Consider the following 15,978-nt stretch of genomic DNA (forward strand, 5'->3'; position numbering starts at 1 on the left):
CCACTGACCCTTACTACCCTCTACTACCCCCTGCTGCCTCCCCACTGACCCTTACTACCCTCTACTGCCCCCTGCTGCCTCCCACTGACCCTTACTACCCTCTACTACCCCCTGCTGCCTCCCCACTGACCCTTACTACCCTCTACTGCCCCCTGCTGCCTCCCACTGACCCTTACTACCCTCTACTACCCCCTGCTGCCTCCCCACTGACCCCCCTACTACCCCCTGCTGCCTCCCCACTGACCCTTACTACCCTCCACTGCCTCCCCACTGACCCTTACTACCCTCTACTGCCTCCCCACTGACCCCCCTACTACCCCCTGCTGCCTCCCCACTGACCCTTACTACCCTCTACTGCCCCCTGCTGCCTCCCACTGACCCCCCCACTACCCCCTGCTGCCTCCCCACTGACCCTTACTACCCTCTACTGCCCCCTGCTACCTCCCCACTGACCCCCTACTACCCTCTACTGCCCCCTGCTGTCTCTTACTGTCCCTACTGCCCCCTGATACGCCAGCTGCCCACAGCTGACACTGCTCTGTAAGACCACACCATCTACTGGATGCAGTCAGGCAGAGCAGCCCAAAGGCCCCAAACCCAGGGGCAGATACTCAGGAGCATATGGAGATAAATATCCACACCTGTAATATGTATGACCCCTGGACTGAACTTTACCTGTGTCTCTTTGGACTGTTCTATGTCCTCTATCAGAATCAGAAAGTGTCTTGGTAAATCTCACTGTGTCTCTGTGGTCAGTTCCCTAATGTTCTGCTAATTTATCCGATTTGTCATTTGTTGTATTTCTATTCAAACAGTGCAGGAGAAACACCAGCAGTGTGTTTTATTGCTTTCATTTGGTACAAAAATGACTGGTGGTCACAGTGGCTGCATAGCTGTCAGGGCCACACACATAAATAAGACACGACATAAAGGCAGAACACAGATCAAACAGTAGACGAGGTTTAAGGTCACTGGGTCACTGAAAACTGTTCATTTACTGGAACCAGATCAGAGAGGCCTCTAGGTGTCATCAGAAATACTCATGAATATCTGAAGTCATCATGAATGTCCATCCCAGACCTTCATGGTCATTGTGGCCTGTTGAGTAGCGAGCACAGTAGGTTCACGTCTTTAGGAAACCTTTATAATGTTGAAAATAAATTAGAGATCAATTTAAATGCGTGCGAGGCAGCAGCTCCACAGGAATCCCAGACAAACAGTCGTTAGGTTACGATACAAAGCATTAAAACTCCATTATTCTGTCCTCAGAGAGAAAAGGTCACTTGATTTCACAGAAAGATGATATTCCAGATCTGCAGAGGTGATTTTAGGTCGGACTGTGTCACAGTTGAATATAGTTAGCACTTAAAAACCCAAAGCTTCCAAACCAAACTGAGGATCAGTCTTAGTGTTAAGGGTCAGAAAGTTAAACTCTGCATTGATTTACAGGAAAAACTAAAAGCACTTAAGACGTAAAAGAATAAATTAAGTGTAAAGAAAATCAAATATTCACACAGATGTTCCAGGCAGCTGTGTCCACAGGGAGATGTTGCAGCCTGAGTCACACACGATATTCAAAACACAAGTTGAAGTCAACCCAAGAGACGCATCTGCACTGGTCCAAATTAACTTAAATTAATGTATAAGAAATAAGGTGTAAAAAATGTCACGTTCCCAGCCGCTCTGTCCGTGTTAAGGCGAGAGATTTTCAGTCCAGCGGACTTTGGAAGATGAGTCTGACGCAGCTGGACTCTTCTCTCAGCGGCACGATGCAGAACGGACAGGCGGCGTGGAAGGTGTGCGTGCCGTGGGGCAGCAGGATCTGACCCCAGTACGCTGTGGTCTTCTCCGAGCAGACATGACCACAGGGGACGAAGGCGTGGGTGGGGGGCTCCGCGTCCACATAGAAGGCCGCCTCGCAGCCCAGCCACAAAGGGACATAGGGGCCCCGCGCCCGGCACATGGGGCACTCTCTCTCCTGACACGCCGCTTCCACCTCGGGGTCCCGGCGCCCGCCCCAGCTGTGGTAACCATGCACGTGGCCGCAGCGCAGGTAGGCCCAGGGCTGCTTCTCATCCAGGACGTCCTTGCGACGCAGGCTGGGAAAGGCCAGCGTGTTGAAGCCCACGGGGCACTGAGGCCGCCCGGCGTTCAGCTCCTGCCGCAGCGCCTCCAGGTGCTTGACAGTGGGGGTGTGCGCCAGGCCCTCGGCCGTCCGCCACAGCAGCGTAGCACCACACAGGTCGATGAGCGAGCCGTCCACCAGCTCGTTTGACTCAGAGTCCACCTGAGGACGACACGAGGAATCAAACACGTCAATCGCACAACGTCTTTCAAATTCATGTGTGCTGTTAGAACTGACCGATAAAAACCTGCTGCGGACCAGGAGTCCGAGCCGCGACAGCAGGCCAGAAGGTAAACAGTAATTTATTACAAGCTTCAACTGTATCATGTACAGTAAATATATGGGCATACAGACTCACTGGTCCTCATCAGTAACAGGCCAATTACAGGGTCAAACCATGATGACAAAAAACAGGACAATCCAGCCTGAGAAGTAAACAGGTAAATGTAACCGAACACAACTTGCAGGTGCCTGCGTCAGTTTCTGTGACGTTTTACAGAAATCTGTCTGCACAGAATCTGCTGCTTCAAGGCCAAACTGCTGTTATTTCCCCTTAAGCGTCTGACATGACTTCCTGTTGATCTGTCAACCTCTCACTCAGCATGTTTCTGAAAATGTGACACGCATCAGCACCTCCCATTAGAACTGTTCCTCAGACTCTCTTACAACGGTGAGAGCTCGTCCTCTGTTGAGGCTCCCGAGGCCTCAGTCTGACGGGCTGATGGAGTTTAACAGTGTTTTTAATGGACCAGGATTATTCCTCATTTTTGACAACCAGATTTATTTGATCTTTTAATGTGACTTTGAATCAGGTGACATCATAAAATACAAACACTGAATGTGTAAAGATGATAAAGTTCATCTCTAGGAAATTTCTGAGTCAACTATGTGACCCTGTTCAGAAAGGAAACAGCTGAGTGTGGCTGACCCATTTCCTCTCACACACACACACACACGCACACACACGCACACACGCACACACACACAAAAGGTCACAGCTGCTGTGTCGCTGCTGTTCTGTTAAACCTGCTGAGTGCACACGTGTTCGCTGTGTGACCCACCATCTTGCCTCTCTGCTGAGCCGATCTGGTCTCCCGCAGCATGAAGACGTTGCCGCAGACTGAGATTTCCCTCCACAGGCCGGGTTTGGAGTCCTGGCTGAAACCATGGCGTGGGTGCATCACCAGAACACCATTGGTGGTCAGACCGTCCATCTGACCGTCTTGCATCCTCCACTTGGCTGCTTTCTCCTGTGAAGACATAAAAAATGTAAACCTCTGTCATTACACAGAACAGGGGTGCTGACAACCAGCACTGGTGAGGTCCGCATACCCCAAGGAAGATGTTCTTGGAGGAGTCGAAGCCCGCGGCGTAGATGCGTGCAGAATACGGTGGGTTTCTTTGGCAGATGATCCGGCAGGCGAAGCGGGAGATGGTGCTCTGGACTGTCTGACCGTCTTCATTTCCCTGACCACCAGGCACCGTGTCTGTCACCACGAAGTCAATGGGATTCTCTGTAGAACGACCGATCTGGAATTAGAGACAGTGTTAGACTGTTGGTTTGGTTTTTAAAGGAACATTATAAATGACCCTAATGAACAGTGAAAAAGGACGTTTTATTCCCAAAAACTTCCAACGTGAAAAATCCTACAACACCCAGGATGCATTGTGCATTAGATTTCCTGCTGATCACTGAGGAAGGCTTTAGGTGTCGTGGATGATACAGACCTGGAACATGTCGGTGCTGCTGTCGTGGGTGTACTCCACCACCACCGTCTGAGCCCGCGACAGGGTGTATGAAATGCTGTGCTGCTCCTTGCTGCTCACAGCCTTTAGGAACAGAACAGATTACAGCCTGGTTAAAGTATGAAAAATTGTCTAATGCTCTTTTTATGAAGTTTGTAACAGTAAGAGTGTTTAAGAATCATTGTCTATCCTGCAGAAACAGAATCCATAAAGACACCAAACGTACTGAAATCCCCCATTGCTTAATGCAGCTGCCTTGAAATATAAGAGCTCAAGTCTTTTGTTTGTACACAACATGTGAAGGTTTCCCGGGGCTGATGGGAGTGTCACCTTGGCAGCCTGCGGGGTGCAGGATGTGTGCACCGTGCTGGGTTTCACACCGTTGGCTTTGTTTCTGCGACACAGAGCGAAGCGACTTTTCCGCCTCCCCTTGTCGCCGTTGGGCAGAGATCCGTTACACCTGAGCACACAAGAGGAGAGACTTCTGAAAACAGACGGATCCACAGAGTCCTTACCCTGAACGTACTGACGCTACACGAGGCTGTGTATTTAACAATCGACTGGTTAGTCCAAAATACCAAACTCTGGACTCAGTCAGATAAACACACATGTCCCTGCTGCTGCAACGTGACTCTCTTCTGTAAATTAGATTCATCCAACAGGAATATTTTCCAAATGTTTCTTTAACAGGAAGCTTTGCAGGATGTTGATATGTGGTTTCCAACTTATCCACCTGAGACGTAATTAAACTCCATTAATTTGGTAACACTATGAACAGTGTTACAGTGTCTCTGAGTGGGTGAGTCTGAAAAGAAAACTCTGAATGTTACAGGACTTTAAATCAGCCATCGGCTGGGCTGCAGGTTATCTGCAGGGCCAGACTGAACCATTCTTTCCCTGGATAGTCCAAACTTACTGTGTTTCCTTTCTTAGACAAACTCAGACCACCCTGACTCCACCGTGGCACCAAACACAACCTCCGTTTTCTCAAAATTAAACTTTATGACCAGGATAAATCTACTATAAGTCTGGCCCTTTAACTGTCAGCTGCAGACTGTCCCAGACTGTCCCAGACTGTCCCAGACTGTCCCAGACTGTCCCAGACTGTCCCAGACTGTCCCAGACTGTCCCAGACTGTTCGGTTCTACTTGTGGGCTCTGTAATAAATAAAGCAAACAAAAGGTCTGTGGACTTTGTGTCAGGGCGGCGATAAAACTTCCATCTAAACGTTAAGGTAAGTTAGCACAATGCTACAAGCTACAGCCTACAGTGATGTTGCTTGTATTTGACCTTTATCACACTGAGAAATCTCAGAATCATCTTTTTGAGGAACTGCTTCATGTTTTTGTGCCTTTGTGTTGCAGCGACCCACAGATAACGGAAGCCAGTGTTTTTTTCCCCACAATGCCACTGTGATTGTGAAAGTCTCTTATCCTCTATTGTACAAATGTACAGCTCTCAGTTTCCACCAGTTTCCACATGTCATTTAACTACAGGCCATGTAAGACAAATGTGGGTGCTGTTGTCAGGATGACACACGTGTGGCTCCCTGCTGTGTTTTTAATAGTTTTTGGACAACAATGGAGGTCTACGGCACAGACCCATAAGCTGAACCAGGTTCTGGATTCACACTCACACACACACACACACACACACGGAGTCACGGGGCTGATACAATCCTGTAAAGCTCCACGGTGGTGACTCAGAAGGTTTGACTCACAGAGGTGAAACCTCATGAGTGAACATCTTACCCGAGCACAATGAGCTCTCCATACTTGACAGGCCCTTTGGTGGAGGCGGGGGAGGTGGAGATGTTTTCCTGACCACGCGAAAACATCTGTGCAGCCTTGTGAAGAACCCTTCCTACTGTTGCCCTCAGAGCGTGTCCATCAGCCCAGCTACACCAACGCCACCTGCACACACAGTCAGTTCAGAGGACGTCAAACAAAGTTGGTTTTTTAGCAGAATAAACTTTACTTTTCAGCAAACATCCTGACAGCGGAGGCGTCACTTTGGATATTTCATTTAAAATCTAAAAACCCTCTTCAGACATTCATACAAACACACAAAGGCTTCGACACAACACCATTCATTACCACAATACACCCACACGGCCTTTGTGCCGAGAGCCGGGGCTGACAATGTATGTATTGAGCCCAGCACACTGAGTGGGGTTGTTAGGTGTAAAACAGGGGCGTTCATGTCCGTGACAGAGTGACTCACTTAGCAGCACACTGGGTCTCATGTTATTAAAAAACAAGTCCAGCATTCATTCACAAACCAGCTCTGACGTCAAAAGCCAGAAGACGACACGTCATCACAGATCTACGACTTATACAACCGACTGTTATGAACCGGTTGATTTTATAACCAAAATAGAGATCAGGGTTTGTTCAAGATGGAAGACACATGATCCTGGGAGCAGGGAGCGAGAGGAGGCCCAGGTGAACAGGTAACGAGGTCAAAGGGTTAAAATGCTGTAAGCAGCAAACGCTGAGATGATTTTCTGCTAATCACCAACAATATATATATAGACTTAGCATTGTGGTTTCAATCTTCCTCAATGTGAAAAAGTCTTTTACTGTGAAAACAACATTTTCCATCCACATGTTTACAGGTTATATTTGTCCAAAACAAACAAGCTGCTCAACAACACTCAAGATAAAATCGCAACAGAGGAACTGAGCGACAGGAAATAAAACCAGCAAAGAAGCATCAGGTGTGACAAGTAGGTGATAACGATAGAGAGATAAACGAGAAAGAGACAGCGATGATGACATTCATTTCTTTAAGTTACCATGTGCTGGAGTGTTTCAAACCAGGGGGACTACACCTATGAGCTGCACCCCCCACCCTCAGGACACACTTCACTTCAGGTAACATCCCCAACACAAACCATATTGTTGAATATAATATAATATATATAATATTTTACAGGCTCTGTGCTTGTCTAGAAGCTGCTGCATGTTGCAATTCTAAGTTTTCCAGCGAGCACAGGAAACACAGACTTTCCCACAGAGTGTCGGAGGTTTGTGCTGCTTCAGCTCTACTTCTGCGTCTGCATCTCACGTTTACACAAACACAAACATCCTGGGGAACTGTCCCCTGGGCTGAAGACATTTATAGTTTTATCGTTAAACATATGAAGAGACCAGCCCCCACCCTGACCACAGCTCATTTCAGGGGCATCAGGGGGACAGAGCCCCATTCTCCTCCTGTTACTGGACACCGACTTCTGAAGTGACTTCACTCGTCTGAAACAGCCGCTCTTTTGTGCGTCTCATTCGTGTCGTGACAGAGAGGTTGTGCACTGACCCCCCCCCCCCCCCCCCAGGTCTGACAGCAAAGTGAATCACGCCACAGCTCAAAGCTGATTTTATCCTTCGCTTGTGACTCAGATCTCACAGTTTCTGACCGACACAAAGCTTCATGGGGTCCAGGCTCTTCCAGCATGTCCACAATCATTTTCCTATTTCATTTGAATAATCTTCCTATTTTTACATTCCTAACGTAAATGTTTCATATGTTGTACAGTTCTTTCACTTATAGGAGCAACAGGGATGGGATCAATAGCATTTCACCAAATCTGAACCTGCTGGTCAACTCCAAATTCTTGGAGGAATGAAGACATCCAGTAAAAAGTGGACCGTCTTCACTTCGCACAGTAACAAACTGAACTTCAGCTTGATAATGAAGAATGTGGCTTCTAAACCTGCTCATATACACGACAGCCACGCTAATACAAACTGAATGAATTATTACTTCTAAGCCATGACGGTTATGCTGAGGAGGGTAGTAAGGACTGAGAGACGTCAAACGGTCTTTGTTTTCTTTGTCGACGCTTGTAGCACCAGAGAGAAGCCAAAGAGACCAGCTGAACGAAAGCCTCAGTCATGGATGTGCTGCAGCTTAACAAATCTGAACCGATTAACAAAATAGAACCGACATTCAGAACCCACCTGAGTCACATAACAGTCTCCCTCGAGTGACTTCTTCTTCTAAGCAATGCAGTGTTGACTGTAAAAATAAAAGCTGACTGCAGACTCTCAGCCAATGTCAGGCTCTCGTTTAGTAATATCTCCCCAGATATCTCTCCAGCCAGACAACAACTGAACTGAACTCTATGCTGAGCGGAGGCAGACGTCAAAATAAAAGCTGGTTTGTTTAAGGACTCTGTGACAGTCCGTCTGACAGATGCAGTGGTGGTGAATTTCATCCTCTGAATTATTCATCAACACGGCAGGTCTCACGAACGTCACCTGGAGTCCTGTACCACAAAGTTAATACAGCGTGTTAGACATTTATCTCTGGGCTTAAATGAAGTTTCCCAGTGTGACAAATAAGGAGTGCTTTAAACCGGGTTTAGATCACCATGTTAACCAGTGCTAACCTGCCTCAAAGCAGACCAACCTGCAGCTCAAATAACTGGAAAAACCTTCTCTAGTGAGAGTGACAAAGAGCAACGGATATTTTATAGGTCAGTAAAAGACAGACCCTCTAACAAAAACATCACCAGCGTTATCTGGTAACTATCAGTGCTCCAAGCTGCCAAACACAGAGCAGCTCACTGAGAGCCCGAAGAGGAACTAACCGTGAGCCAACACATACAACCAAACACAGAAATAACCCACTTCCCCCATGACAACAGACCCCACGAGGTTTTACTGTGAGAAAACACAGCTTTATCAAATTAGTGATAAAACACTAACTAAATTAGTTAATGATGTTCACATTAGTTTGACTAATTTTTTTTTTCACTCCCTCAAATAAATCAATTAGCTGAAGTGGTAAATCCTGACGCTTGAAATATTTTTTCTTATTAGAACAAGTGGTGTATTTTATATGATGGTGTTTCTCTGGGGGTGGATGGTACATTATATAAATGTGTTTCTGATGTGGTTTTTTACAGGTGCACCCCCCCCCCGCTAGGAAAAACTGCAGGAGACCATGTTCTCATATTGTGATATTGGTTTTAGTCATTATCACCCAGGCTGCTCTATTTTAATCCTCCCAGACTGAACTTTCTCCAGGTTTTAGGTCAACAGTCGTACATGTCAATAAGCTTTTATTGAGAGCGGACACTTGGACAAAAAGGGGCCAAATTTCAGATTTTAAATGGGGAACAAAAGCAGCATCTGTGGGGACAGATGCTCCGGCAGGATGGTGCATGCTAATCAGTTTGTTAGGCCAGAACAAAAGGGGCCAGCTGGGCTGCAGGGACCCAGACAGACCGGCCTGACAACCACCATCCTACACATTACCCTACACTCATACACAACAAATATCAGCACTAACTTTAACTTCTGAGTTAGTGACTATATTATACTATGCATGTCATGTCTGTCTTCTTTGTTCATATTGGTATTTATAATTAAATTAAATGGATCAATTCAAATTCAGGATTCAGTTTTGAGAAGTGATGAATTATTTAAATAAAATGTGAAGAATTCACAAGTTACTTGATCATTTTTGCTGTGGTTCTTTGTTATCTTTAACGTTTATACACAAAAGAAGAAAAAGGATTAACTGATAATAAAAATACTCATTAACTAGTTGCAGCCTTAGTTATTTTATAATTATTATTTAGTGGGTCAATAACTTACATTTTATAATTTATTATCAGAAACATGAAATACAGACACATTATGGGAAACAATGAAAACAATGAACTTTAAATAATAAGATTATTATAGTATTACCTACAGTGATGATACTGTGTGTGTCAATACTAAACATAATACTATAAATACATTACATTAGTTAAAATATAACTAAACCACAACTAACTAACGTTAACTTCTAACATGAACCTGTTAACGTCGAAATGTTGGCGTTAGACGAAAAAAACTGCCATTTTTAACTTTAATTATCATGTGGACGTTTAGAAACTGCATGTAAACATATTAAATAAAGTTATTAACACGACGTTATTACAGTAGTTAGTTGGTTAAGGTCGGTCGGTAAAGGTTTTGCACCAAAAAGTGGCTAATTCGTTAGCTAACTAGTTAGCTCGTTGTTAGCATGACACTGATTGTGTCGGTAACAGAACAAACTATTTATAAACAACAAACTTACCGAAGTTACCGATCGATCAAAATCAGTTTTGTGTCCCGAGTGTCTCCGTCCCGGTTACCGACTGGGTTAACGGAACCCGAGCAGCAAAGTGAGTGAGCCAACTCAATGTGTTCCGGTCCGTTCACAGAGTTTTAATCCGTTGAAGACAAAACTGAACCAAATCTCAGTGAAGTTTCGTTTACACTTCATCCTGGACCGGCCCGCGGCACCTACTTCCGGTGCGCATTTCAAAATAAAACGACAACATTTGTCTGTTGGATTTTAAAATTAATTCACATCAGGAGCAGAGGTGAAAAACGAACTTAGATCCTTTACCTACTTACCTTTACCTTTACTTTACATCCAGAACATTATACATATCAGTGTGGAAATTGTATAGTATCAAGTAAAAGTACTGGTTATGCAGACTTTTGCATTTTTTCTGTTATATATTACGTATTTGGATTAATACTACTGCTGCATTTAACTTTACTGCTGGAGCTGTTTAATGTTGCACCGATTTTAGCTCATTTATAAAATGTGTGTAGTTTAATCTGCAGTTGTGCATCGACCATATATCATAAATTTGAAGAAAATGAAAAATGTAATTTGAAAAGAGCCATAGTCTTAATTAAAAGTAGCAGTTACAGAGTGTAGAAATACCTGTATGTAAAAATACTAAACTAACAGCTACATATACTTAAAGTAACAAAGGTAAAAGTACTCATTGTGCAGAATAGCTAGTTTGAGAAATATAGACAAGACTCTGCAATTTAACTGTTGGAAAATGAGGAATAAGTTAGGGGGGGTGGAAGTTAAACTAAAACACATTTATATGACAGATAATCAATGAATCAGTAAGACATCCAATATAAAGCAGATATTACATATTAATTCTCATTTAATACTCCACACGCTTATTTACCAGAAACAGTAGGTTCTACAGGAGTAAACTGCATCACAGTCTATAAATATATGCACAGTTGTGGCTCATATTTTATTGAAATAAAAAAGTTTTATTAAAATAATTGCTCAAACAATATGCATTTACTACAAATCTGTGATAAACTAAAACTGCAGCATTAAAGGCATTTTATTGTGAAAGTTCTATTAAGAATGTCCACATTTCCTTTTTCTGTTACTTTTCTCCACCACCACCATAAACCATCAGCTGGGAACTTTTGTGTTCACCTGTCACCAGAATAAAAGCCTCTCATTAATCACCATCATATTCCAGTTCTCAGGGGACACATTTGGGATTTAACTAGATTGCATTCAAAGCTGAGTCCACATCATGTTGCATTGTTCCCTCTGGGACACAGTTGACTGATAGTAAAACAGATTTCATTTGCAAATATTTTGTCACGCTAATTACCAAAGACGACTGCACAAATCAAGGAAAACACAACTCGGTACCCAAACAGCTTGAAGACTACTCGTTACTGTAAATCTGAGGGTTTTTTTCTAAATGAAAACATGTTTCATCGAAGTATCTCACAGTAAATCATGTTAATTGTTAAAAACCTTTGCTATTCTGTTCTCAAAGATTGCTGGGAGAAAACAGTGGAGTGACAATAGTGGTCTTTTCTACATATTTAGGCTTTTTTTCCTATAAATTGTATTTACTATAATGGATTGGTGCAACTTACTAAAATTATTATTTATAAACTGTTTGCCATTCGCCGAACAGGTTCAGACTGTACGTGAACACGTGTTCCCTTAAATCCCAGTGAATCTTTTCCTCTGGAACGTTCTCACTCTGAGGTTTGATCCTATTTAGAGGCCACTGATGTGACAGAAGAATAATCAGCCTGTCATTGTTGGTTGGTTGGTTGGTTTCTAATCCATTGCCATAGTATTGATGGCTGTGCCAGTGTTGTAGTAGAAATCCTTTGGTATATCTGTGCACAGTGGTTGTCAAAGCTACAGATTCATAAATGTTTCTATTGGCGGCAAATCTTCATCATAAACTGATCAGACAGTTTGATTGACAGGACAGATGATCAGAGGAGCAGAGTTTCTACCACCATCATTAATACACGGACTGAAGTACGGGTAGAGTTTCTCAGTGAAGGAGCAGCCAGTGAAGGAGTAGATAAGAGCTGCAGCATCTACGTCATAGAAGGAGACCAGACCCTCCTCATAATCCACAAACACCCCCACCTTCTCAGGACCAGACCTCAGGGAGAGATGGACTGAAGGGTCAGCAGCAGCTTTGTATTCATTTCCATTTCTCAACAATATAGTCCAGAAACCAAATTTAGGGCTTAGTAGGATTTCTCCCTTCCTGTTGATCGACTCTCTGGCCACTCCGAAAGCCCAGTCAGTCTTTCCTTTAACCTGAACCTCAAAGTAAAATCTGCCTGAAGAGAAACTCTGCTTTCCAAGAACAGAAGGCTCATCACAAAATCTCTCTGGGTTACGTTCGAGTTTCTTCTTCACATCACCACAGTGCATTTGTTTCCCATCATCAGACAGGATGAGCCATGGATTTGCTGTATGAGGATCCAGAGTCACATCCACTTCAAACTGCTGGACCCTCTTCAGCTCAGCTTTAACCAGCTTCTTCGTCTGTTTCCTGAGTGTGTCCTCCAGCTGAGCCACAGCTCTTACCACAGTCCTCTCATGTGATGGAGGACGGACTCTGACCTCTGTCCAGTCCTTGGTGGGTGGAGCAGCTTTCAGGGAGGAGAAGCTTTGGAGGAGGTGGAGGTGGTCTTCAGAGCGTGAGAGCTGCTCCACCTCAGTGCTTCTCTTCATCAGCTCAGAGATTTCCTGCTCCAGGTCTTTGATGAAACCTTCAGCCTGTTTCTCTGTACTTTCCTGTTGCTCTTCGATCTCCTGTATGAGCTGCTCCAGGCCTCTCTCAACAGACTCCATCAGAGCAGTGAAGACCTGAAGACCTTCTGCTGTCTCTCTGTCTGCAGCTGCTTTACTGATCCTCACTGACTCTTTGAGCTCCTCAATCTTCACTCGTCTCTTCTGGATCATTTTCTGAATTTCAGCCTGTGTCTTCCCCAGCTCTGCCTTCTTTCCTTCACCTTCTTCTTTCAGAGGAACAAACTCATGTGTCCTGTGGTCTAAAACAAGGCAGATCGTGCAGACACATGTCTGGTCGGTCTTACAGAACAGCTCCAGAGGTTTATCGTGCTCCCTACACATCCTGCCTTCCAGGTTGTCCACAGGCTGGATCAGCTGATGTCTTTTCAGGCCTGAAGCTGTCAGATGAGGCTCCAGGTGAGTCTCACAGTAGGAGGCCAGACACACCAGGCAGGACTTCAGGGCTTTCAGTTTGGTTCCAGTGCAGACGTCACAGGGAACTTGTCCTGGTTTGGCAGCTTGTTGGTCTGAGCTGCTGCTGCTGGCTTTGTGTTGAGCTCCATGTCTGAACTCAGCAACCATCCCAGAGATGAAGGTGTTGATGTGCAGCTCCGGTCTTGGGTTGAAAACCCTTTTACACATTGGACACTGGCACCTGTCATTAATATCCCAGTGTTGGTTGATGCAGTTCTTGCAGAAGTTGTGTCCACATGGTGTGGAGACTGGATCAGTGAACACATCCAGACAGATGGAGCACAGGAACTGGTCTTCAGATCTCAGACAGCTGGCAGCAGACATGTCTACACACTGAGGACAGAAGTAACAGGATTAACTCATTTCTCATAACTGGATCAGAAAGTAGTCAGGAGTCTGACAATAATGATGTCAGGGACAAACAGGTTGAATGGCAGGAAGAACTGGAAAGTGAACAACATCAAGAATCCTCAGGTGACAACGCTCCACCAAACTAAAAACAAAACACAGACATTGAAATATTTGTATTTGGAAAAAAATAAAGAAATAATAAAATTAGTCTCCTCAGCTTTGGTTGATGTTTTTTCATTGGGCTCTGGGGGGCGGAGCTAAGGGACCTGGTTCCTACATGTTCTTCTTATCATTTGCATATTAAGTATGAAGCACAGTTCAGTCTGACTCCTGTGTTGAAAACATCTTCAACTGTCTTTAATAAACACACTGAGGCTGCTCATGTCTCAATACTGTCTGTGCTCAGTTCATGGTGATGACTGGAGCCACCTTAAAAAAGGAAGCCTGCTGAAGTTGTTCATGGCATTTATGATTGACGGACACAGATGTTTCCACCAAGGAGTGTGTGACCACTTCATTGGTCCAGCCCTTCTTAGCCCCCCCTCAGAGCCCTCCCTCCGCACCAAAAGTGACGGAAAAGTGAAACTGACAAAAACATTTGGCATCAAAATAAAAAACACTGACCTGAACAAAAAGAAAAGATGTAGTTTTTATTTCAGAATGTCTGAAATTGTCAAATGTCAAAATCAGGACAAATGTTTCAATGTCAGTGTTTTATTTTTTAGTTTGGGTTTTGTTTTCAGAGCCAAAGTTTATTTTTCGGAGCCAAAGCTGAAGAGTCTCTGTTCCGGCTCCTTCTGTACTCACCAGTGTTTCCAAAGTCTCTGCTGTTTTGTGGACAAAGATCTTTGAGCTCAGCTTATTTTCCTCCACACAGAAACAGACTCGTCTCGGCTGCAGCTCTGCTCTGGTTCTGACTAACTTTCTGTTTGACCTGAGCCATGTGACTTTGGAGCTGCCCTGGGTTGCCAGTTCTGCCGCCTCATCCTGCAGCTGTGTTCTTTAGACGTGATTAGAACATCTGGCCCAGGATGAACTGACCCTTGTAGGAGACTTTTTACCTCTTTAACCCACTTTTCTCTGCCGGGACAGACCTTCCAGACTCAGTGTTGACATAGACTCTACTGGTTGGTCAGTCCCAGATGTTTGTGTTTCCTAATCTGGATAACCTTCCTCCCAAATGTCACAGTGGCCAAATTTAGAACTAGTCCCATCATCAAGTAGGTTAGCCTCCAAAATGAGAGGTCTGGTGGTTTGTATGAAGAGCATGGCCTGGGATGGAGTCAGATTCCAGGCCTGAATTATTGTTTCGGTCCAGCCCTGAATCCCATCATCAGAGCAGAGTCCAGCTCAGTGTTTGTCCTGTGATGTTCTGATGTTTTCATGTCATTCTTGTTGTAGAACAGAGGAGGAGGTAGAGAGGTGTGTGCAGTCTGTCCATGCCTTTAACCAACTCTCCTCCCTCTGATGTGATGGCGACCTCTGCTGGACTCAGGGAGGACCCACATCTGGCTGCTACAGAGCTCACAGACTGAGACACTCATGTCTGAATCAGCTCCTGAGTCACTGTAACTGTGTCCGTCTGCTGTTTGCTGCTGAGCAGGTAGTGGACAGTGGATTTATCAGGGACCAGACTGAACCAGGCAGGAAACGTGCTGCCAAACCAAAACCAGGAGCTAAAAGAGGCTAAAAGTGTCTGTGTGTTGATCACTCTGAGCTTTCACGTGATTTAACATGATCCATTGTTCATATGAAATATATTTATTAGTGCATCTTTCAAAACAATGTTCAATGCTGCTTCACAGCCTGGAGCCTCTAATCCTCTAGTTGTTGTTGGAGCAGGTGAAGTTTGGACTTTTCAGCCTGAAGCTCCTTTTCCTGCTTCAGGTTTCTGTCTCTCACCTGGAACTGATTTTGGAGAAGATCCTGTGTCTTCAGATTTCTTAGTCACCTCTGGTTTTTCCTTGTTTCTGCTGCCAGCTTTAGTTTGCTGTTGCGGGCAGAACTTGTCGGCTCCTCAATGTTGTTCTTCAACTCTGTTCTCCTCCTCATCTTCCTCCTCCCATGCTGGGAGCCTGCAGCTTGTTGCAGGATTTGTTCCTGGGCTGCACCACCTTCTCCAGCCTATTCTCTCAGCCTCTGCTCCTCCTGCTGGTGTTTATTCTTCAGGCTTCTCTCATGTTTGATTCTTTTTTCTGTTTCTTCTTCAGTTCCTCCACCTGTGCCCAGGTGTTGTGAGGAAACTGTGTGTGCTGTCAGAGTTGGACTTGTCTTTGTAACGTGTCCACCTCTGCATGGAGAGTCTGTGCCTGCTGTGTTTGTCTCTCCAGCCTGTAGAGGAGCTCCATGTTCACACTGTTGTTGCTCATGTCTTCAGTGAAGCTTTGTGTCGCTGTTGTCGTGTTTGT

The 15,978-nt window shown here is 44.8% G+C and overlaps 2 protein-coding genes across 2 annotated transcripts; both read right to left on the reverse strand.

The window, feature by feature from the left end:
- Positions 1 to 815: 815 nt before the first annotated feature.
- On the reverse strand, positions 816 to 10,124 carry LOC113128632 (E3 ubiquitin-protein ligase pellino homolog 1-like). Its single transcript, XM_026304096.2, has 7 exons — positions 9,947 to 10,124; positions 5,623 to 5,784; positions 4,202 to 4,331; positions 3,854 to 3,955; positions 3,458 to 3,655; positions 3,187 to 3,375; positions 816 to 2,287 (listed from the first exon to the last, which is right to left on the reverse strand). Exons 2-7 carry the CDS (start codon positions 5,706 to 5,708, stop codon positions 1,709 to 1,711), a joined length of 1,284 nt encoding a protein of 427 aa, XP_026159881.1. The 5' UTR covers positions 5,709 to 5,784; positions 9,947 to 10,124; the 3' UTR covers positions 816 to 1,708.
- An 844-nt stretch (positions 10,125 to 10,968) lies between these two features.
- LOC113128631 (E3 ubiquitin-protein ligase TRIM21-like) lies at positions 10,969 to 15,526 on the reverse strand. The gene is made up of 2 exons (XM_026304095.2): positions 14,378 to 15,526; positions 10,969 to 13,552 (listed from the first exon to the last, which is right to left on the reverse strand). Exon 2 carries the CDS (start codon positions 13,541 to 13,543, stop codon positions 11,900 to 11,902), a length of 1,644 nt encoding a protein of 547 aa, XP_026159880.1. The 5' UTR covers positions 13,544 to 13,552; positions 14,378 to 15,526; the 3' UTR covers positions 10,969 to 11,899.
- Positions 15,527 to 15,978: the final 452 nt, after the last annotated feature.

The sequence above is a fragment of the Mastacembelus armatus genome, chromosome 1 (assembly GCF_900324485.2).
Source record: "Mastacembelus armatus chromosome 1, fMasArm1.2, whole genome shotgun sequence".
Taxonomy (NCBI): domain Eukaryota; kingdom Metazoa; phylum Chordata; class Actinopteri; order Synbranchiformes; family Mastacembelidae; genus Mastacembelus; species Mastacembelus armatus.